The 22417-nt window shown below is 46.2% G+C and overlaps 1 protein-coding gene across 1 annotated transcript; it reads left to right on the forward strand.

Annotated features, from left to right (window-relative positions):
* Positions 1–6618: 6618 nt before the first annotated feature.
* Positions 6619–19772, forward strand: F12 (coagulation factor XII). Its single transcript, XM_060007138.1, is given in 18 exon segments — positions 6619–6675; positions 7042–7075; positions 7290–7313; positions 15382–15499; positions 16190–16226; positions 16229–16262; positions 16546–16656; positions 16796–16927; positions 17089–17193; positions 17340–17511; positions 17597–17826; positions 17924–18155; positions 18418–18529; positions 18531–18555; positions 18651–18800; positions 19364–19461; positions 19463–19513; positions 19605–19772. Coding segments are annotated over 18 exon segments (1890 nt in total).
* The last annotated feature ends 2645 nt before the right edge of the window (positions 19773–22417 follow it).

Consider the following 22417-nt stretch of genomic DNA (forward strand, 5'->3'; position numbering starts at 1 on the left):
TGATTTGGGTCAGGTGTTCATTTTGAACCAGTCACTGAGGACAGAAAGAGGCAGGTTTTTTTTTTTTTCATTGTGAAAAAGTCTCTTTATTTTAAGAAAAAAATTTAGTTAACAAAAAATTTAACAAGTTTCATTTAGCAAAATACACCCAAAAGGAAATCACAATACAAAGAAAGTTTTAAGTCAAGTCCTCACCAATTCCTACAGTATTAGTAATGTGTTTCAATTTCCAAAACTAACTCTTAAAAAGCTTAAACTTAACCTAAAAGATTTTAAATGAAAATAAACTAGAATAACAAATATGAGAAATGTTCCTCTTTGAATAAGGGATCTAGCACCCTGAGTTTTCCTAAAGAGGCAGTGTTCTAATTGACCAGGTCTGGATCACATGCCCACTCCACCCTCAGCTGAGGGATGGGGTAATCTTTCTTATATCCACTTGATGGAAGGGGGAATGGGCCCCTCCCCAAAGGAACATTGAGGGCTCTTACTAGATAAAGGGAGAATGAATGCTAAAGAAGGGAAATGACAGATGTCCACCAGAGGTTCTCAAATTATGTTCCGCCACTGTATATACCTTTAATTTTACGGAAGTCAAAGAAAGAGGCAGTGGGAATGGAGAGAAGTGGAGGGAATTGAGAAATATGTGGGCAGTGTAATGAACAGAACTTGGAGGCTGGTTAGACTTGAGGGATAAGGGAGAGTGAAAGGCCTTGGCTGCAAGCAACAGAAAATGGCTCTAGCTACTTAAACAAAAGGGAATTTACTTTATGGGAATGCCCTCAGCGGTTCATAGCATCAACTAGAAGGAACAGGCTTGGAAATAAGAAGGAATTAAGGGCCACTAGAGGATAAGGAAGCAGGAATTACAGCAGACACTTTGGTTGTTTACCTAATATCCAATACCACTCCCCTTCCTCTTTTGCAGAGTCCCAATTCTGTTTCTGTGGCTACTTTACCTCACAGCCTGACTTGGCTCCAGGGTTGATTGGCCTAAGACAGGAGATCCCCTTACCCTTGCCAGAGATTGGTTTAGGAGTGTCTGGTAACCCAGTTGTGGCCATTGAGCCATGAGGGGAGGTCTTCTTGGGATTTTGGGGGGAGGAAGGTTTCCTCATTTCTAAGAAAGATCTACTGGAAGGGAAGGTTCCTCTTCACTGGAGTTTAGACGTGATTCTTGGAGCTGTGGCAGCCATCTTGTGACCATGAGGGAATCAGCCTGAAAGTATACACACTGAGGACCATAGTAAACAAAAAGAAGAAGGAACATGGGTTCTTGATGACATTGTTAAACCACTGAAAGCACTGTTCCTGGAGCCCCTCCACTCTAGATCTCTTATGATATGAAATGATGCATTTGAATTTCCTTGCTACTTAAGCTTGGCTTTTGGAAGGCATCCTGACTTATGCCATGTAGCAGGGACAATCTGGTCGGGGCACAGTTGGTGCAATGGCAGACTTCCAACCCCAGCTCTTTTCACCATCCTTGGGTGGCCTGTTCAGGATTCAGAGTCCTGGGAGAGAGTGCCCATTGGCCACGTTTAGGCCCCTCTGACTATGTTAATATAGGGAGAGGGTGATCTGGTCCATTAGGCTTCCAGAGTGGGAGGTGATCACTAGAAATTTCCCTTCCCCCACACAATGGGGGAGGGGTGACCCCAAATAGAAACTGGGAGACTAGAGGAAGAGGAAGGGGGAATAGATGTTGAACATCCAAATACCCATGAATGTCCATCTCCAGTCCCAACAGACTGGATGCCTCATCTCACATTCCCTACAAAGCACCCTGTGCTCATCACATTCTTCATTTGACATGCTACATTCAGGTTTCTGTGAAGTTGTAGTACTCACTCTGCCTGGAAGCTGTTCTCTCCCTTTCCCACCTACAAAGCCCTATTCATTGTGAAGACCTGTTTAAAAGGCCCCTTCCAGGCTTCCCTGGTGGCGCAGTGGTTAAGAATATGCCTGCCAGTGCAGGGGACACGGGTTCAAGCCCTGGTCTGGGAAGATCCCACATGCCGTGGAGCAAATAAGCCCATGCACCACAACTACTGAGCCTGTGCTCTAGAGCCCGCGAGCCACAACTACTGAAGCCCATGCGCCTAGAGCCCGTGCTCCACAACAAGTGAAGCTGCCACAATGAGAAGCCTGCGCACCGCAATGAAGAGTAGCCCCGCTAACCACAACTAGAGAAAGACCACGCGCAGCAACGAAGACCCAACGCGGCCCAAAATAAATATAAATAAAATAAATTAAAAGGCCCCTTCCATTTGGAGGGAGAGCTGGCTTCTCATCAGGAGGAAGGAGCCAACGTGGGAGCAGCTCTGGGCCATGGACTGTATTCAAGAACTGCAATCAAGAACTGACAAAGGGGGCTTCCCTGGTGGTGCCGTGGTTGAGAATCCGCCTGCCAATGCAGGGGATGCAGGTTCAAGCCCTGGTCTGGGAAGATCCCACATGCCGCGGAGCAACTAGGCCCATGCACCACAGCTACTGAGCCTGTGCTCTGGAGCCCGCGAGCCACAACTACTGAGCCCGCAAGTCACAACTACTGAAGCCCGTGCACCTAGAGCCCGTGCTCCACAACAAGAGAAGCCACCACAACAAGAAGCCCATGCGGGCTTCCCTGGTGGTGCAGTAGTTGAGAGTCTGCCTGCCAATGCAGGGGACATGGGTTCAAGCCCTGGTCTGGGAGGATCCCACATGCCGCGGAGCAACTGGGCCCGTGAGCCACAGCTACTGAGCCTGTGCGTCTGGAGCCTGTGCTCCGCAACGAGAGGCCACGACAATGAGAGGCCCCCGCACTGCGATGAAGAGTGGCCCCTGCTTGCCACAAGTAGAGAAAGCCCTCTCACAGAAATGAAGACCCAACACAACCAAAAATAAATAAATAAATTAAAAAAAAAAAAAGAAGCCCATGCACCATAACGAAGAGTAACCCCCACTCACCGCAACTAGAGAAAGCCCATGCGCAGCAACAAAGACCTAACGCAGCCAAAGATAAATGAATAAATTTTAAAATGCTATATAAAAAAAAAAAGAACTGACGAAGATGCTTTCATTTTAATGATCTCATCTATACAGCTCACAGTTTCAGTTTCATCACAGTCTTTTTTTTAATATTTATTTATTTATTTGGCTGCACTGGGTCTTAGTTGTGGCACACAAGATCTTCATTGCAGCGTGTGGGATCTTTTTTTTTTTTTAAGTTGCAGCATGCAGGATCTTTTAGTTGTGGCATGTGGGATCTAGTTCCCCGACCAGGGATCGAACCTGGGCCCCCTGCACTGGGAGTGTGGAGTCTTAACCACTGGACCACCAGGGAGGTCCCTTACCATGGCCCTCATCATAGTCTTAGTAGCTGTCTCATCAACTTTTTTTGTTTAATCCGTTTTTTAATTTTTTTTTTTTTTTTTTTTTTTGGTACGTGGGCCTCTCACTTTTGTGGCCTCTCCCGTTGCAGAGCACAGGATCTGGATGTGCAGGCTCAGCGGCCATGGCTCACGGGCCTAGCCGCTCCACGGCATGTGGGATCTTCCCGGACGGGGCACGAACCCGTGTCCCCTGCATTGGCAGGCGGACTCTCAACCACTGCGCCACCAGGGAAGCCCAAATCAGTTTTTAAATTTAAAAAATTTTCTTTTTAGCTGTGTCAGTTCTTAGTGACGGCATGCGGGATATTTCCTCGCAGCGAGCAGGCTCTTCGTTGCAGTGTGAAGGCTTCTCTCTAGTGGTGGCGTGTGGGTTTTCACTCCCTAGTTGTGGCATGCAGGCTACAGGGTGTGTGGGCTCTGTAGTTTGCAGCACGCAGGCTCTCTAGTTGAGGCGCGCGAGCTTCAGTTGTTGTGGCGCACGGGCTTAGTTGCCCCGCGGCATGTGGGATCTTAGTTCCCCGACCAGGGGTTGAACCAGTGCCCCCTGCATTGCAAGGCGGATTCTTTACCACTGGACCACCAGGGAAGTCCCAATAGCTGTCACATCAACTTTTGAAAACAATTGTTGAAGTGGTGCCTCTACTCCTGCCGACCTGTTGCTGTGTTTCTGTTCCAGGAAGTCTTCCATGGCCTACCTTTCTTCCAGCAGAATTAAGGAATCGCTGCATTCTGTCTTCACTTCATTTCCCACAAATTACTTTGTATCAGTCAGGACTTCTTTGAAAGCGATGGAAGTCCATTCAAATTGGTTTTAATTGGTGAATGTAACTGAGAATTCTTGAGGGTATCTCTAGTTTTAGGATCCAGGTTCGCAAATAAAAGAATCAGTAATCAATTTATCTGTATTAGTTATCAAATGCTGGGTAACAAATCATCCTAAAATTTATGGCCTAAAACAACAAAAATCAATTAGGATTTTCTCAAATTCAGAGGTTCAAGAATTCAGGAGCAGCTTAGCGGGATGGTCTGGCTTGAGGTCTCTAATGAGGTTGCAGGCCAGATGGTCGGGCCTGCAGTATCCATATCAAAAGTGGTTCATTCACATGGCTGTACAGTTGGTGCTGGCTGTTGGCAGGAGGCTTTACTTTCTTCCCTCATGGGCCTCTCTGCAGGGCTGCTTAAGTGTCCTCACAGCGTGGCAGCTGGCCTCCCCCGGAGTGAGTGATCCATGAGACCAAGGCAAAAATTGCAATGCCTTTTATGATCTGGGCTTGGAAGTCAAACACAATCATTTCTGCTGTATTCTATTGGACACAGAGAGCAGCTCTGAATCAGTTTTAGAAGAGACTATTCAAGGTCATGAATCCCAGGAGGTGAGGATCAATGGGGACCATCTAGGAGGTTGCCTCCTACAGCATTCCTCCATCCTTCCTTCCCTGTTTGCTCTGCTATTCCTATATGTGTGCTTCATTCTCAGGCAGGCCTTCCCCAGGCAGTGACAGAGATGGCCATCAACATCTCCAGGCTTGCATTCTTAGGGACCCCAGTGGGAAGAAAGTACCTTTATACTTTATAAAAGTTCTGGTGAAAGTCCCAAGGCTGACTCTGATTGGCCAAACTTGCGTATAGCTTATCCCTGAACCAATCACTGTGGTCTAGAGATACCATGCTCTGATTGGCCAGACCTAGGCCACACCCCCAGCACTAGAACTGAGGGTAGAGTGGGCAGCACTAGAGACTCATGGAGCAGATGAAGGAGGAGTGGTTCCCAAAGGAAAAATCAGGGTGTCCTTACTGAACCAAGGAGGATGGTTGTTGGGCAGGAAAAATAATACATGCCCAACCTATCTCCCTCCTTTGTACTCCAGTTGCATATTTTAGCACCCCTTGGTTTAGTATTTTTAGTATTTTTTCCATGGGATAATTTACTTTCTTTGTAGGTAGAACTCTAAGATGGCCCCCAAGTTCCCTGGTGTAAACATACCTTCTCCCAGTCATTTAATCAAACACTAATCTAGATGCTTCTGTAGAAGAATGCTGCAAATGTAAGTAAGGTCCCAAATCAGTTGACCTTAAGACAGGGAGATGCTTCTTAGTGGGCCTGACCTAATCAGATGCGCCCTTAAAAGTGACAGGGTTCTTCCTGGCAAAAGAAATTCAAAGGGTAAGAGAGTCAACGTGGGGGAGATTCTCTGTTGTTGGCTTGGAAGATCAAAGGGTCTCTATGGCAAGAAATGCAGGTAGCTTCTAGCAGCTGAGGGCAGCCCCTGGCTTGCAAAGAAAAAGGGACCTCAGTCCTACAAACACAAGGAACTGAATTCTGCCAATGACCTGAATGACCTTGGAAGGGAATTTCCCCCAGAGCCTCCAGAAAACTTAGCCTTGATCTCAGTTTTGTGAGACCCTGAGCAGAAAACTGAGTCACGCAGTGCTGGACTTCTGACCCACAGATTTACGAAGTAATTAATGGGTATTATTTTAAGCTGCAAAGTTTGTGGTTAATTTTAGGCAGCAATAGAAAATGAATATACTTCTCCATGGACTCTAAGATTCCTAAAGTAGGGAGCTTCTCTTGGATCTCCTTAAACTCCTCATCCCCAATAGGACCCAAAACAAAGATGGTCCCTCTTCCTGCTTCCAGTTCCACTATCTGGGAAAGAGAGGAGGAGCCCCACTCCTTATTATGCTACTCCCACACACCAGCTCCCAACTTTCCCATCCTTGGGGGCCCACCAAGGAAACTCTCTGCTTGGCTTTCCATAAACAGCCCAGGAGGGCAGCTCGACCAATCTCTGCTTCCCAGGCCTCAGGGACCTTTGACCAGTTCTATTTTTTTAAAAAGTTATTATTTATTTATTTATTTTTGGCTGTGTTGGGTCTTCGTTGCTGCACACAGGCTTTCTCTAGTTGTGGCGAGTGGGGGCTACTCTTGGTTGTGGTGTGTGGGCTTCTCATTGTGGTGGCTTCTCTTGTTGTGGAGCATGGGCTCTAGGCATGCAGACTTCAGTAGTTGTGGCATGTGGGCTCCAGTAGTTGTGGCTCACAGACTCTAGAGCTCAGGCTCAGTAGTTGTGGCGCACAGGCTTAGTTGCTCCGCAGCATGTGGGATCTTCCTGGATCAGGGCTTGAACCCGTGTCCTCTGCAATGGCAGGCGGATTCTCAACCACTGCGCCACCTGGGAAGCCTGACCAGTTCTATTGATCTGGACTCCTGGACAAGTGGTTGGACCAACAGACAGACCCCATGAGGGCTCTGCTGCTCCTGGGGGTCCTGCTGGTGAGCCTGGAGTCAGCAGTTTTGGTGAAGGCTGTGGGAACCAGGAGGGTTGTACTGGGATGGCCCTGGGGGGTCCCTATCACAGCCTTGGCCTCTGTCCATGACCTTTTAGTCTAGGTGATTGGAAGGCCTGTTTGGAAAGACTAGGCAAGCCTATAAGGCCAAAGTAGAGGAGAGAAAGACAGACAGTGCTGGTGGATATGAGGACATGGCCTGCATTACTGGGGGAGGGGGACCTTGAGGAGACAATGAGAGGAGGAAGGAGGGGTCCAGGCCTTCTGAGGAAATCTCTGCATTTCTGGACTGTGAAAGGAAGCTGGGGACTAGCATGGGATCGGGGCAGGCAACGACTTTCTGGGAAAATTCCCGGCTTTCTTCTCTCTCCCATAGACTCCACCTTGGAAAGCCCCCATGCAGAGCAAACAGGGAAGGAAGGATGGAGGAATGCTGTAGGAGGCAACCTCCTAGATGGTCCCCATTGATCCTCACCTCCTGGGATTCATGACCTTGAATAGTCTCTTCTAAAACTGATTCAGAGCTGCTCTCTGTGTCCAATAGAATACAGCAGAAATGATTGTGTTTGACTTCCAAGCCCAGATCTCCACCTTGGAAAGCCACTCTCTATGAACTCTCTAAGTTCATAGAGAGTGAGCGCACAGTGGGTAAGTAGCCTGGATCCACCTCCTGAGAGACCCTTGAACAGGGATGAGTATGGCAGGGAGTGTGCAGATTGTTAGTCTCTGGCCCTTGGGGTGAGGGGAAGGATCCTGGGCACTCTTCACTCTCATCCCCAGAGTTGTCTGGCTGGCATTCAGACCTGAGAGCCTACTATATGCCAGGTCTTGTGCGCATGGGTGCCGGGGATCCAGAGTGATAGTGAACTATGTGCTCCTTGAGGGCAAGGCTGGGGCTGTATCTGAGTGTCTGGTCCAGTACCTGCCAGTCTTCCTCGGTTTCTCCAGCCTCCCCCTTCCTTTCCTCTCCTCAATACATCTCGCAGGCATCAGTCATGCCACACAGAGGCCAGGGCCCTTGACGGACAAGGAAGGATCAAGAGCAGGGCTCTGGAGCCCAAATTCCTCTGAATCCCAGCTTCATCACTTACGTGCTGGATGGCTCTGCACCAATGACTTGACTTCTCCAAGCTTAAATCCCCACCTGTAAAACGAGGCTGGTAATGGTAAAACTCTTAGGGTTGTGGAGAAGGAGAAATGAGTCATTAATCCCAGTGAGGCGCTCAGCCCACAGTTTGGTACATGGTAAATGCTTAAAATATATTGGCTTTTGTTATCAAGCTCCCTTTTAGATGGTAGATATCTGCCATCTTCCCCCTGCCATAGCTCCTCATTTCCTGTATTCTTCCAGGCACTAAATATTTACCTAGAATTGTAAACTAGATTGAGCCTGCCCTGGCAAGCCTGCCCTGATGGGATCAGGCCCAGCCCCTTAGCATGACACTGAGGCAATCCTGAGTACCTCACCTCCTCTCCTCAGCACTCCACACCTAGCCAAACTGCTCTCCTCCCTCTAGCCTGACTCAACCTAGCTGCTCTGCCCTTGCCTAATCACCTTCTTAGGGTCCTACTCTTCTGTGTCCATTCCATTTGCATCTTAAAGGTCCGTCTCAGACCCCTCTCTCTTCCTTTAATGTCCTGTCCCTGATTTGGCCCTCAGCACAAGCGTCATTGGGCCTCTAATAACAAAATAGCAGCTAATGTACTATGTGCCAGACTCTGTGTAAGTGTTTTATAGACACAATCTCATTTAAGTTTCACAACACTCCTCTGAAATAGAGTCAATTCTCATTATTCGTGGTAGTCATGTTCTATAAAGTCACCATGAACACTGAATTAGCAAAAACTGAACCATTGCTCCTAGAGGAAATATAGGGTTAGGTTTCTGTTAGCTCTGGTCACAACATTTTCATCAACATATAACCTTGTTGTATGTGTGATTCTGTTTAAAGACACCTTACTTAATATATATTGTTGATTCATTGATATTGAATTCATGGCCAGCAGCACTATAGCTCATGCCTGGACGAAGCTTATCTAACCCACAAGTGTTCTACATAATGTACATCACAGCCCTTTTGCACTTCGGAACACTGGACAGCACTTCAGCACTCTATTTGGGGGCCATTTTCAACAGCAAAATCAGGTATCAAAAGCACAAAATTTGAGGGCTTCCCTGGTGGCGCAGTGGTTGAGAGTCCGCCTGCCGATGCAGGGGACATGGGTTCGTGCCCCGGTCCAGGAAGATCCCACATGCCATGGAGCGGCTGGGCCCGTGAGCCATGGCTGCTGAGCCTGCGCATACGCGCCCTGTGCTCCACAATGGGAGAAGCCACAACAGTGAGAGGCCCGCGTACCGCAAAAAAAAAAAAAAAAAAAAAAAAAAGCACAAAATTTGAAAAACATGGCACTAAACAGAGCATGAAAAGTACACTTCTTGAGAAGTAAGAACTACAGTCCTGCAGCCTGTGGAACAAAAACCACATTCAGAGAAAGATAGATAAGATGAAAAGGCAGAGGGCTATGTACCAGATGAAGGAACAAGATAAACCCCCAGAAAAACAACTAAGTGAAGTGGAGATAGGTAACCTTCCAGAAAAAGAATTCAGGATAATGATAGTGAAGATGATCCAGGACCTCGGAAAAAGAATAGAGGCAAAGATTGAGAAGATGCAAGAAATGTTTAACAAAGATCTAGAAGAATTAAAGAACAAACAGAGATGAACAATATAATAACTGAAATGAAAAATACACTAGAAGGAATCAATACCAGAATAAGTGAGGCAGAAGAACAAATAAGTTACCTGGAAGACAGAATGGTGGAATTCACTGCTGCGGAACAGAATAAAGAAAAAGAATGACAAGAAATGAAGACAGCCTAAGGGACCTCTGGGACAACATTAAACACAACAACATTCACTTTATAGGGGTCCCAGAAGGAGAAGAGAGAGAGAAAGGACCCAAGAAAATATTTGAAGAGATTATAGTCAAAAAATTCCCTAACATGGGAAAGGAAATAGCCACCCAAGTCCAGGGAGGGCAGAGAGTCCCATACAGGATAAACCCAAGGAGAAACACACTGAGACACATAGTAATCAACTTGGCAAAAATTAAAGACAAAGAAAAATTATTGAAAGCAGCAAGGGAAAAACGACAAATAACATACAAGGGAACTCCCATAAAGTTAACAGCTGATTTCTCAGCAGAAACTCTACAAGCCAGAAGGCAGTGGCATGACATATTTAAAGTGATGAAAGGGAAGAACCTACAACCATGATTACTCTACCTGGCAAGGATCTCATTCAGATTCGTTGGAGAAATCAAAAGCTTTACAGACAAGCAAAAGCTAAGAGAATTCAGCACCACAAAACCAGCTCTACAACAAATGCTAAAGGAACTTCTGTAAGTGGGAAACACAAGAGAGGAAAAGGACCTACAAAAACAAACCCCAGACAATGAAGAAAGTGGTAATAGGAACATACATATCAATAATTACCTTAAACATGAATGGATTAAATGCTCCAACCAAAAGACACAGGATTGCTGAATGGATACAAAAACAAGACCCATATATATGCTGTCTACAAGAGACCCACGTCAGACCTAGGGACACATACAGACTGAAAGTGAGGGTATGGAAAAAGATATTCCATGCAAATGGAAATCAAAAGAAATCTGGAGTAGCAATACTCATATCAGATAAAATAGACGTTAAAATAAAGAATGGTACAAGAGACAAGGAAGGAAACGACATAATGATCAAGGGATCAATCCAAGAAGAAGATATAACAATTATAAATATATATGCACCCAACATAGGAGCACCTCAATACATAAGGCAACTGCTAACAGCTATAAAAGAGGAAATCAACAGTAACACAACAATAGTGGGGGACTTTAACACCTCACTTATACCAGTGGACAGATCATCCAAACGGCAAATTAATAAGGAAACACAAGCTTTAAGTGACACAATAGACCAGAGAGATTTACTTGATATTTATAGGACATTCCATCCAAAAACAGCAGATTACACTTTCTTCTCAAGTGTGCACAGAACATTCTCCAGGATAGATCACATCTTGGGTCACAAATCAAGGCTCAGTAAATTTCAGAAAATTGAAATCATATCAAGCATCTTTTCAGACCACGACACTATGAAATTAGAAATCAATTACAGGGAAAAAAATGTAAAAAACACAAACACATGGAGGCTAAACAGTACGTTACTAAATAACCAAGAGATCACTGAATAAATCTAAGAGGAAATCAAAAAATACCTAGAGACAAATGACAATGAAAACACGATGATCCAAAACCTACGGGATGCAGCAAAAGCAGTTCTAAGAGGGAAGTTTATAGCAATACAATCCTACCTTAAGAAACAACAGACATCTCAAATAAACAATCTAACCTTACACCTAAAGGAACTAGAGAAAGAAGAACAAACAAAACCCAAAGTTAGTAGAAGGAAAGAAATCATAAAGATCAGAGCAAAAATAAATGAAATAGAAACAAAGAAAACAATAGCAAAGATCAATAAAACTAAAAGCTGGTTTTTTGAGAAGATAAACAAAATTGATAAACCATTAGCCAGAGTCATCAAGAAAAACAAGCAGAAGACTGAAATCAGTAAAATTAGAAATGAAAAGAAGTTACAACAAATACCGCAGAAATACAAAGCATCCTAAGAGACTACTATGCCAATAAAAGCAACTCTATGCCAATAAAATGGACAACCTGGAAGAAATGGACAAATTCTTAGAAAGGTATAGCCTTTCAAGACTGAAGCAGGAAGAACTAGAAAATATGAACAGACTAATCACAAATAATGAAATTGAAACTGTGATTAAAAATCTTCCAGCAAACAAAAGTCCAGGACCAGATGGCTTCACAGGTGAATTCTATCAAACATTTAGAGAAGAGCTAACACCCATCCTTCTCAAACTCTTCCAAACAATTGCAGAGAAAGGAACACTCCCAAACTCATTCTATGAGGCCACCATCACCCTCATACCAAAACCAGACAAAGACACTACAAGAAAAGAAAATTACAGACCAATATCACTCATGAATATAGATGCAAAAATCCTCAACAAAATACTAGCAAACAGAATCCAACAACACATTAAAAGGATCATACACCATGATCAAGTGGGATTTATCCCAGGGATGCAAGGATTCTTCAATATACACAAGTCAATCAATGTGATACACCATATTAACAAACTGAAGAAGAAAAACCACATGATCATCTCAATAGATGCAGAAAAAGCTTTTGACAAACTTCAACACCCATTTATGATAAAAACTCTCCAGAAAGTGCACATAGAGGGAACCTACCTCAACATAATAAGGCCATATACGACAAACCCACAGCACACATCATTCTCAATGGTGAAAAACTGAAAGATCAGGAACAAGCAAGGGCAAGGATGTCTACTCTCACCACTATTACAACATAGTTTTGGAAGTCCTAGCCACATCAGTCAGAGAAGAAAAAGAAATAAAAGGAATACAAATTGGAAAAGAAGAAGTAAAACTGTCACTATTTGCAGATGACATGATACTATACATAGAGAATCCTAAAGATGCCACCAGAAAACTACTAGAGCTAATCAATGAATTTGATAAAGTTGCAGGATATAAAATTAAGGCACAGAAATCTCTTGCATTCCTATACACTAATGATGAAAAATCTGAAAGAGAAATTAAGGAAACACTTCCATTTACCATTGCAACAAAAAGAATAAAATACCTAGGAATAAACCTACCTAGGGAGACAAAAGACCTGTATGCAGAAAACTATAAGAAACTGATGAAAGAAATTAAAGATGATACAAACAGATGGAGAGATACACCATGTTCTTGCATTGGAAGAATCAATATTGTGAAAATGACTCTACTACCCAAAGCAATCTACAGATTCGATGCAATCCCTATCAAATTACCAATGACATTTTTTTACAGAACTAGAACAAAAAATCTTAAAATTTGTTTGGAGACAAAAAAGACCCCGAATAGCCAAAGCAGTCTTGAGGGGAAAAAAACGGAGCTGGAGGAATCAGCCTCCCTGACTTCAGACTATACTACAAAGCTACAGTAATCAAGACAATATGGTACTGGCACAAGAACAGAAATATAGATCAATGGAACAGGATAGAAAGCCCAGAGATAAACCCACGCACATACGGTCACCGTATATTTGACAATGGAGGCAAGGATATACAATGGAGAAAAGACAGTCTCTTCAGTAAGTGGTGCTGGGAAAACTGGACAGCTACATGTAAAAGAATGAAATTAGAACATTACCTAACACCATCACAAAAATAAACTCAAAATGGATTAGAGACCTAAATGTAAGACTGGACACTATAAAACTCTTAGAGGAAAACATAGGAAGAACACTCTTTGACATAAATCTCAGCAAGATCTTTTTTGATCCACCTCCTAGAGTAATGGAAATAAAAACAAAAATAAACAAATGGAACATAATGAAACTTAAAAGCTTTTGCACAGCAAAGGAAACTACAAACAAGATGAAAATACAACCCTCAGAATGGGAGAAAATATTTGCAAACAAATCAATGGACAAAGGATCTCCAAATATATCCAAAATATATAGACAGCTCATGGAGCTCAATATTAAAAAAACAAACAACCCAATCCAAAAATGGGCAGAAGACCTAAATAGACATCTCTCCAAAGAAGACATACAGATGGCCAAGAAGCACATGAAAAGCTGCTCAACATCACTAATTATTAGAGAAATGCAAATCAAAACTACAGTGAGGTATCACCTCACACCAGTTAGAATGGGCATCATCAGAAAATCTACAAACAACAAATGCTGGAGAGGGTGTGGAGAAAAGGGAACCCTCTTGCACTGTTGATGGGAATGTAAATTGATACAGCCACTATGGAGAACAGTATGGAGTTTCCTTAACAAACTAAAAATAGAATTACCATATGACCCAGCAATCCCACTACTGGGCATATACCCAGAGGAAACCATAATTCAAAAAGACATATGCACCCCAATGTTCATTGCAGCACTATTTACAATAGCCAGGACATGGAAGCAATGTAAATGCCCATCGACAGAGGAATGGATAATGATGTGGTACATATAAACAATGGAATATTACTCAGCCATAAAAAAGGAATGAAATTGGGTCATTTGTTGAGACGTGGATGGATCTAGAGTCTGTCATACAGAGTGAAGTAAGTCAGAAAGAGAAAAACAAATATCATATATTAATGCATATATGGAACCTAGAAAAATGGTACAGATGAACCAGTTTGCAGGGCAGAAATTGAGACACAGATGTAGATAACAAACGTATGGACAACAAGGGGGGAAAGTGGCAGGGGTGGTGTGGTGTGATGCATTGGGAGATTGGGATTGACATATATACACTAATATGTATAAAATGGATGAGTTATGAGAACCTGCTGTATAAAAAAATAAATAAAATTTAAAAATTAAAAAAAAAAGACACTTGTTTACAGTAGGAGTTGAAACAAGATGCAGAGCATCACCTTGTTTGACCTCAGCTGGGAATTGCACTTCAGGTGACTCAAATTTTTCACCGCTCTGTGCATGTCCACAAATGACAGTGAAAGCCCCTTGAGTATTGGTTTGGGGTTACAGATAAATTTTAGCAAGAAGTGCAGATAAGCAAATACAGAATCTGAATGAGGCTCAATTGTACTATTTTTAAAAATTACAATAGCAATATTTTTATTGTAAAAACTTTATAAATTACGGAAATAGAAAAGAAGGAAAAGTCACCCATAATCCACTATCTTCCAAAAACCACTGTTACAAATTTTGGAGATTTCTTTCTAGATTTATTTTTTATGCATATGTAAACATATTTTTACAAAAATAGGACCATACTGACATGCTGGGTTTTTAAATAAATAAATAAATTTATTTATTTATTTTTGTCGGAGTTGGGTCTTTGTTGCTGCGCGCGGGGTTTATCACTAGTTGCCGCGAGTGGGGGCTACTCTTCATTGCGGTGCGCAGGCTTCTCATTGCGGTGGCTTCTCTTGTTGCAGAGCATGGGCTCTAGGCATGCGTGCTTCAGTAGTTGTGGCTCACGGGCAGTAGAGCGCAGGCTGAGTAGTTGTGGCGTTCAGGCTTAGCTTCTCTGCGGCATGTGGGATCTTCCCGGACCAGGGCTTGAACCCGTGTCCCGGGCATTGGCAGGTGGATTCCTATTCACTGCGCCACCAGGGAATCCCCGTCTCAACCATTTTTAAGTGTACAGTTCAATGATATTAAGTACACTCGTATTGTTGTGCAATCATTACCACCATCTATCTCCAGAATTCTTTGCATCTTGCAAAACTGAAACCCTTCATCTGTACTATGTATGATTTTTGCCATTTTTAACAGATGAGAAAACTAAGGCTCAGAGTGGTCAAGTGACTTCAACATTCAACAAGTATTTATTAAGTGCCTACTTTGTAGCAAGCACTCTTCTAGGCCTGGAGGCTGCAGACTTGTCTAAAGTCATGCAATTAGTAGTTGGTGGAGTCAGGAGTCCACCAACTGACTCCAGAAACCCAACTCTTAAGCAGGATGTGGTCTTGAAGGCACAATGATCTTTTCAAAGGTCTATCCTTTTTCCAACCAGACTCTGAGGGGTGGTACCTGGGCAATGGGGCATGGGGAAAGTCATTAAGGAGTGTGTTACCCCTGCAGTTCTCACTGTCACTGGGGAGCCCTGCCACTTCCCCTTTCAGTACCACTGGCAGCTGTATCACAAATTTATCCACAGAGGCTGGCCTGGCCCCGACCCTGGTAAGACTACCCTGGAAGGGTTGGAGCAGGGGTCTGGGGGAGGTAGACTCTGCCCATCCTTCTGTCCAAGGAACCCTGCTTGGAGAGAAGGGGCTGTGATAGGGAAGGGCAGCCCAGCCTCTTGGGCAGAGCTAGGAAGCGTCATCTCTTTCTTTCTTTTTTTTTTATTTATTGAAGTATAGTTGATTTACAATATTGTGTTGGTTTCAGGTGTACAGCAAAATGATTCAGTTATATATATATATTTTTTCAGATTATTTTCCATTATAAGTTATTATAAGATATTGAATATAGTTCCCTGTATTATACAGTAAATCCTTGTTGCTTATCTATTTTATGTATAGTAGTGTGTATCTGTTAATCTCATATTCCTAATTTATCACCCCCACCCCCGTTTTCCCCTTTGGTAATTGTAAGTTTGTTTTCTATGTCTGTAAGTCTGTTTCTATTTTGTATATAGATTCATTTGTTATTGTTTAGATTCCACATATAAATGCTATCACATAATATTTGTCTTTCTCCATCTGACTTACTTCACTTAGTATGGTATTCCCTAGGTCCACCCATGTTACTGAAAATGGCAATATTTCATTCTTTTTTAATGGCTGAATAATATTCCGTTGTGTATATACCACATCTTCTTAAACCAATCATCCATTGATGGGCACTTGGGTCACTTCCATGTCTTAAGCCTTATCTCTGTCTACAGGTGTGCTACCACCCCCAACTTCAAGAAGGATCAGCGATGTGGGCATACTGCCTGGAGCCAAAGAAAGTGAAAGGTGCCACACAACCTTTGGCGTGGCACAGGGCCCTCTCCCCGACCCTAGCTACTCTCCTGGGTATCATCAGATCTAAAACATATGGGACTCTGGGCCCACCTATCTCCTTCCCTCCCAGAGGGAGAAGTTCTAAGAGGGGGTAGCCCCATTTTTCAGGTGGGTAAACTAAGGCTTGGAAATTTGGAGGGCCAAGGTCAAAAGACAAGCAGGTTTGGGTAGGGACTTGGCCCCATCTGTTTGATTCAGGCTCCCCACTCTTTCTCCCCCTGTGTTCATCTCTCAGATCACTGCAGCAAACACAAACCCTGCCAGAAAGGAGAGACCTGTGTGAACATGCCAAATGGCCCACACTGCATCTGTCCAGATCACTTCACTGGGAAGCACGGCCAGAGAGGTAAGGAGATGCTGAGGCCAGGGGAGGGGCTGCTGGGGAACAGGGGCAGCCACGGGCCTACTGAAGAAGTCCTGTGGATTCCCAGAGATTTGGCATGGTCCCACACTCTCCTGAGACTACCCTACCCCTTTGTCCCCAGAGAAGTGCTTTGAGCCCCAGCTTCTTTGGTTCCTCCAGGAGAATGAAATATGGCACAGGCTTGAGCTGGCAGGTGTAGCCAAGTGCCAGTGCAATGGTCCGAATGCCCAGTGCAAGCCACTGGCCAGCCAGGGTGAGTAGATCGGTGGGGAGCTGGCCAGGGAGGAGGGCAGAAGGTGGGAAAGAAAGGCTGGCAGGAGGTCAGGTGGTGTGCCAGCGTAAGAGGGAGCTCTCTGGGTAGGGGGCGCGGGGGTCTTTGAGCCTAGGGGTGGCTCAACATGCTCCTTCTCCCAGTCTGCCGTACCAACCCATGTCTCAATGGGGGCAGCTGCCTACAGGCGGAGGGCCACCGCCTGTGCAGTTACCCCACGGGCTACGCTGGACGCTTGTGCGAAGTGGGTGAGTTAGGGTGTCTGGGAAGCAGAAGCCCCGCCCCCACGTGGGAAGGGCTTGCAGAGAGGGAGGAGGGAGAGTGGAGAAGTGGGTGAGAGAGCGGCAGGAGACCGTTTCATACCCTAGCTGTAGGGAGCCTTCTCTCTCCCCAGACCACAAGGCGAACTGTTACGACGACCGCGACCACGGGCTCAGCTACCGCGGCGTGGCCCGGACTAAGCTCTGGGGTGCACCCTGTCAGCCGTGGGCCTCCGAGGCCACCTACTGGAATGTGACCGCAGAGCAAGCGCTGAACGGGAGACTGGGCGACCACGCCTTCTGCCGGTGCGCGGGTGGGGCAGGGCTGGGCGTCTCTTTCCGCCCCAGGGCCCTCTAGGGCTTCTCAACCACCCCCACCCCGTGGTTGCAGGAACCAGGACAACGACACCCGCCCGTGGTGCTTTGTTTGGAGAGGCGACCGACTAAGCTCGAATTATTGCCGCCTGGCACTGTGCCAGGCCCCAGCCCCGGCGGCGCCCCAAATCCCTCCTCCGATCCGGATCTCATCTGGGCACCAGTACTTCCCTTTGCCCTCGCTTTCGGCTTTGCAGAAACCTCAGTCCACGACCCAGACCCCGCTTCGACCCCTGACCTCAGGTTGTTGGGAAAAGTTAAGAATCCGAGCAGAGAAAGCACGGGACGAGCTACATTCCAAGATCGTGGGTCTCCCGGCCCTCAGCCTGGGCTTCTCCCACAGGCTGGTGCTCGCCGCCCGAGCAGCGGACTCCCCTGCCCAGCGCGGGCCCGGCGGGCTGTGGACGGTGGCTCCACAAACGGCTGTCCTCGCTGAGCCGCGTCGTCGGGGGACTGATGGCGCTCCCCGGGGCGCACCCCTACATCGCCGCGCTGTAACAGGGCCAAAATTTCTGCACCGGCAGCCTCATCGCCCCCTGTTGAGTGCTGACCGCGGCTCACTGCCTGCAGAACCGGCGAGTGCCTGAGCGCTCAGCTCCCGGCCCTGGATCCCTAGCTCCTCTCTCCTGTGCCCAGCTTCCGCGCGACACCTGAACACGTTCCCTACCTCTACGCGTCCCCTACCTCTACGCGTCCCCGCCCACCTTTCCCCCTTCTCCCTTTCAGAGCTCCCCAGGAGGAAGCTGAAATCCAAGAAGGGGCTCGGAAAGAGGAGGGTCCCGCAGGATGCCTGTGGCCGGCTCTGAGCACGCTTCCTTTTCCCGACCCTGCCCCCAGACCTGCGCCAGAGGAGCTGACAGTGGTGCTCGGCCAGGACCGCCATAACCAGAGCTATGAGCAGTGCCAGACGCTGGCCGTGCGTGCCTACCCCCTGCACGAGGCCTTCTCGCGTTATCACCTACCAGCACGACCTGGGTGCGTGGGGGCGCCCCAGCGGGGATCAGGGGAAAGGGTGGGCGGGGCTCGAAGTCCTAGCGTCCCGGTCTCATGCTCCTCCCCGCTTGGGTTAGCTCTGGTGCGCCTGCAGGAGAGCGCTGAAGGCTGCTGCGCGCACCCGTCGCCTTTCGTTCAGCCAGTGTGCCTGCCGAGTAGCGCCGCCCTCCCGGCCGAATCTGAAGCCGCGCTCTGCGAAGTGGCCGGCTGGGGTCACCAGTTAGAAGGTAGGCAGAACCGCTAGGGGTGGGAGGGAAACCTCTGGCCACCGGGGTAGGTAAGAGAAGGCCGCAGGTTTGGTACCGCCAGGGACAGGTGGGGCCGACCTGGTGGGTTGTGAGGACGTGCAGGGCCCTTGTCTCTGCAGTCTGCTTCTCCAAGAGCTTGGTATTCACTGTTGGGGGGCGTCCCCAAATCTGAGGCGTATCGGGAGAATCGCACTTTCTCTTGATTCCCTCTGGGCACAGGGCTGCAAGGGCTACTAGGACGCTGGCCCGCGCTGGAGCAGTAGGTGGGCTGGATGGGGACCAAGGTTTTGAGACACTGGATGGGAAGTTGGGGTGGGGTTCCGAAGCAGTCCTGCTTCCTCCTGGTTCATTCACATAACCGCTCCTCTCTGGCCTCAGTTTTCTCGTCTATGAAATAGTGTTAAAGGCAACTCACTCTCTCTCGGGCTTGTTGCGAGGGAGGCAGGAGATTAGCGGGTTTGGAAGAGCCTGGCGCAGCCAGGTCCATGGCTTGGGCGGAGAGGAGTTGGGAGGGGTGTGAGGAAGGCGCTCTCGGTTCGCAGGGCCAGGGTAATATTCCAGCTTCCTGCAGTAGACTCAGGTGCCGCTCATCCATCCGGAGCGCTGCTCCGCCCCCGACGTGCACGGAGCCGCCTTCATCCCCCGGCATGCTCTGCGCTGGCTTCCTCGAGGGTGGCACTGACGCGTGCCAGGTGAGCCCTTGGACCCACTTGGTGCCCTCCTCCAACCCGGTCAAGTGCAGACCTCAAGCCAAGGGCGCTGAGCCGCGTGTCCCCGACCCAGGGTAACTCCAGGGGCCCTCTGGTGTGTGAGGATGAGACCGCAGAGCGCCAGCTCATCCTGCGAGGCATCGTCAGCTGGGGTTCAGGTTGCGGCGACCACCACATGCCAGGTGTATACACCGACGTGGCCAACTACCTAGCCTGGATCCGGGAGCACACCGCTTCCTGACCGCCCCGGGACTCGTCTTTCCCTCCTGGGCAATTCTGGAATGGAAGTGTGGCTGAGGCTTGATCATGGATAGCAAGGAATGTGTTCCATTCCCCCCAGCGCTGCCAGCCTGGCTCCAGGCATGGCATAGAAATCAGTAAAGTGCTTTTGAAGATGCTTGAAAGGCACAGCTCTTCAGGTGTCCCGTCGGGAAATGCCAAGATAGTATACCGGTGCTCAACTTCTCCACACCCCTTCAGAGAACAGAATCTATTGAGATCTGATGCAAGGTTTAGATTCCTGTCCAGCTGACATTTACTAAGCCACACTGTGTACCAAACCTGTGCAAGGTGACTCCACATGTATGAAACTCATATTTTAAGTTTATAGAACAGGAGTTCTCAACCTCGACTGTACATCGGAATCACCATGGGGAGCTTTTTGAACCTATGCCCAACATCCACCTCAGGCCAATTAAATCAATATTTCTAGGGAAGGGGGGTGGGTGGGTAGCCATTTGTTTTGTTTTGTTTTTTTACAAACAGAAAAAAGTGAAATGTTTATTTGGCAGAAAACTTTTGAAGTTAACAAAGAAATGACAATAACTGGTACACACATTAATTCAAAATATTTCTACTAAGCACCAAATAGAATAGTTCCTGAACTTTTCACTAAGAACCTCTTTCATTACTGAAAGAATGCTAAAATGTAATCAATTTAGTTAGGTTTTTAATCAAGAAATCTAAAGCTGCCAATCAGAGCTTCTAATTGGCATGAGATGACCAGGTTAACAACCTTGAAATCAGATAATGTGATTAAAAACAACTTTTAAAAGCTTTGTTTAGGGCTTCCCTGGTGGCGCAGTGGTTGAGAGTCCACCTGCCGATGCAGGGGACACGGGTTCATGCCCTGGTCCGGGAAGATCCCACATGCCGCGGAGCAGCTGGGCCCGTGAGCCATGGCTGCTGAGCCTGCACGTCTGGAGCCTGTGCTCCGCACCGGGAGAGGCCACAACAGCTAGAGGCCCACATACCGCAAAAAAAAAAAAAAAAAAAAGCTTTGTTTAACTATATACTCCGAATGAGAGAATTCGTTGCCTCCGGCTGTGTACCATACACACACATACACAAACAAAAATAAGTACTAAGTTATTATATATAAAAGATAATAAACGGTCCCTGCATATTCAGAGGGGAATAATGCCTACTTCTCATGAGGAACAAGGAGACAGATTACTAACTCCAGAGGGAGAATCAAGCAAGGCTGGCAGAAGAGACAAGAAGTCCTGTGTCCTGTGGATACGACGGAGAGGGCCTTTGGAGGCTGCAGAGACCAGGTGGCGTCCAGGCCAGAGGGGAACTTGAGTGGATGTCAAGGTGGGTGGGGCAGGGCCTTCAAGGCTGGAGAAAAAGCGAGCCAAGACACCGAGTCACAGAATTACTGCCTGTTCAAGAGACAGTGCAGCACTTGGTGAGAGAGAAGGGGTGTAATCTAATGAGGGAATGTGAACAACAGAGAAAGGAAAGCCTCATCCAAGGAGATCAGGCACAATGCCGGTCTGTATTTCTCAACAGCAGACCAGGCACAATGCTGGTTTGTATTTCTCAACAGCGGTTCAACAGAGAATCTGAGGTGGCCTGTGCGGCTGGCAGAGGGTAAAATATCTTCCCAAACACCGAGTCTCCCATGCACCCTGCAGCCAGCCTCCCACCTCGAGGCCCCAGTCCCTTGGAATCAACACCACCCATTAGCAAGAAATTCATTAATGGAAAAATCTGCTCCAAATAGCAGAACAAACAAACAAAACTCAAAACTCAGAGATGATTACAGCAAACTTTAACCCTCATACTTCACCTATGCCCCTATTGAGATCAGGGTCCGCTCTGTTACTTAAACTGATTATTGAGGAAATGAATATCACTAGCATATCACTGCTCCTACCACCCCCAAAAGTAAATAAACACTACACAAAATATAAACTTACCCCAAATAAAAGTCAACATTAACTTAAGGATACTACTGGATTCCTATAGCACTAGGTTACTGCAGTACAATAACAGTTACTACGCTAACCTACGATATTATAATCCTCTTCCAACCTATTTACAAAATATCCTCATTCTGAGGTTCTGGAAGTGTTACACTGTTGCATTAGACTCCTCTTCTTGAGGTAGTTCAAAGTCTTGAAAAACAGCAAATTTACATATTTTTATATACTGCCACTGATGGGTAAATTATCATAAAAGGCCTACAACCGAAATCCTCATCCTTTGATATGCAGATCAGATCATACAAGCTTTTCCCCTCAGATCATACAAAGTAATGTAAAACTGGAAACAGAGAGATTAACACTCATTCAAAAATAAAAATAATAACAAGCAGCAAAAACCAAAAACATAAAAAGGAATCTGTAAATGGCATCACACTAACAGTCTTAAACTTTGCTAAAGACAATATACTTGGTTTACCAAAGCAATAAGCATTTTATAAAGTACTCCAGAAATAACAGTTATAAAAATAGAGGGGAAATTTTAGATGAGAGCACAAAACTAAAATCATATTCTCTGGCAAAGAGTTCTCCCAAAATGGCATGTCTACAAGAAGTGATGTTTGACAAAACTGTGTTGGCTGACTCAGCCACCAGCTCATGTTCAGGTGGCTTTTCC

Source organism: Delphinus delphis, chromosome 3 (genome assembly GCF_949987515.2).
Source record: "Delphinus delphis chromosome 3, mDelDel1.2, whole genome shotgun sequence".
Lineage (NCBI taxonomy): Eukaryota > Metazoa > Chordata > Mammalia > Artiodactyla > Delphinidae > Delphinus > Delphinus delphis.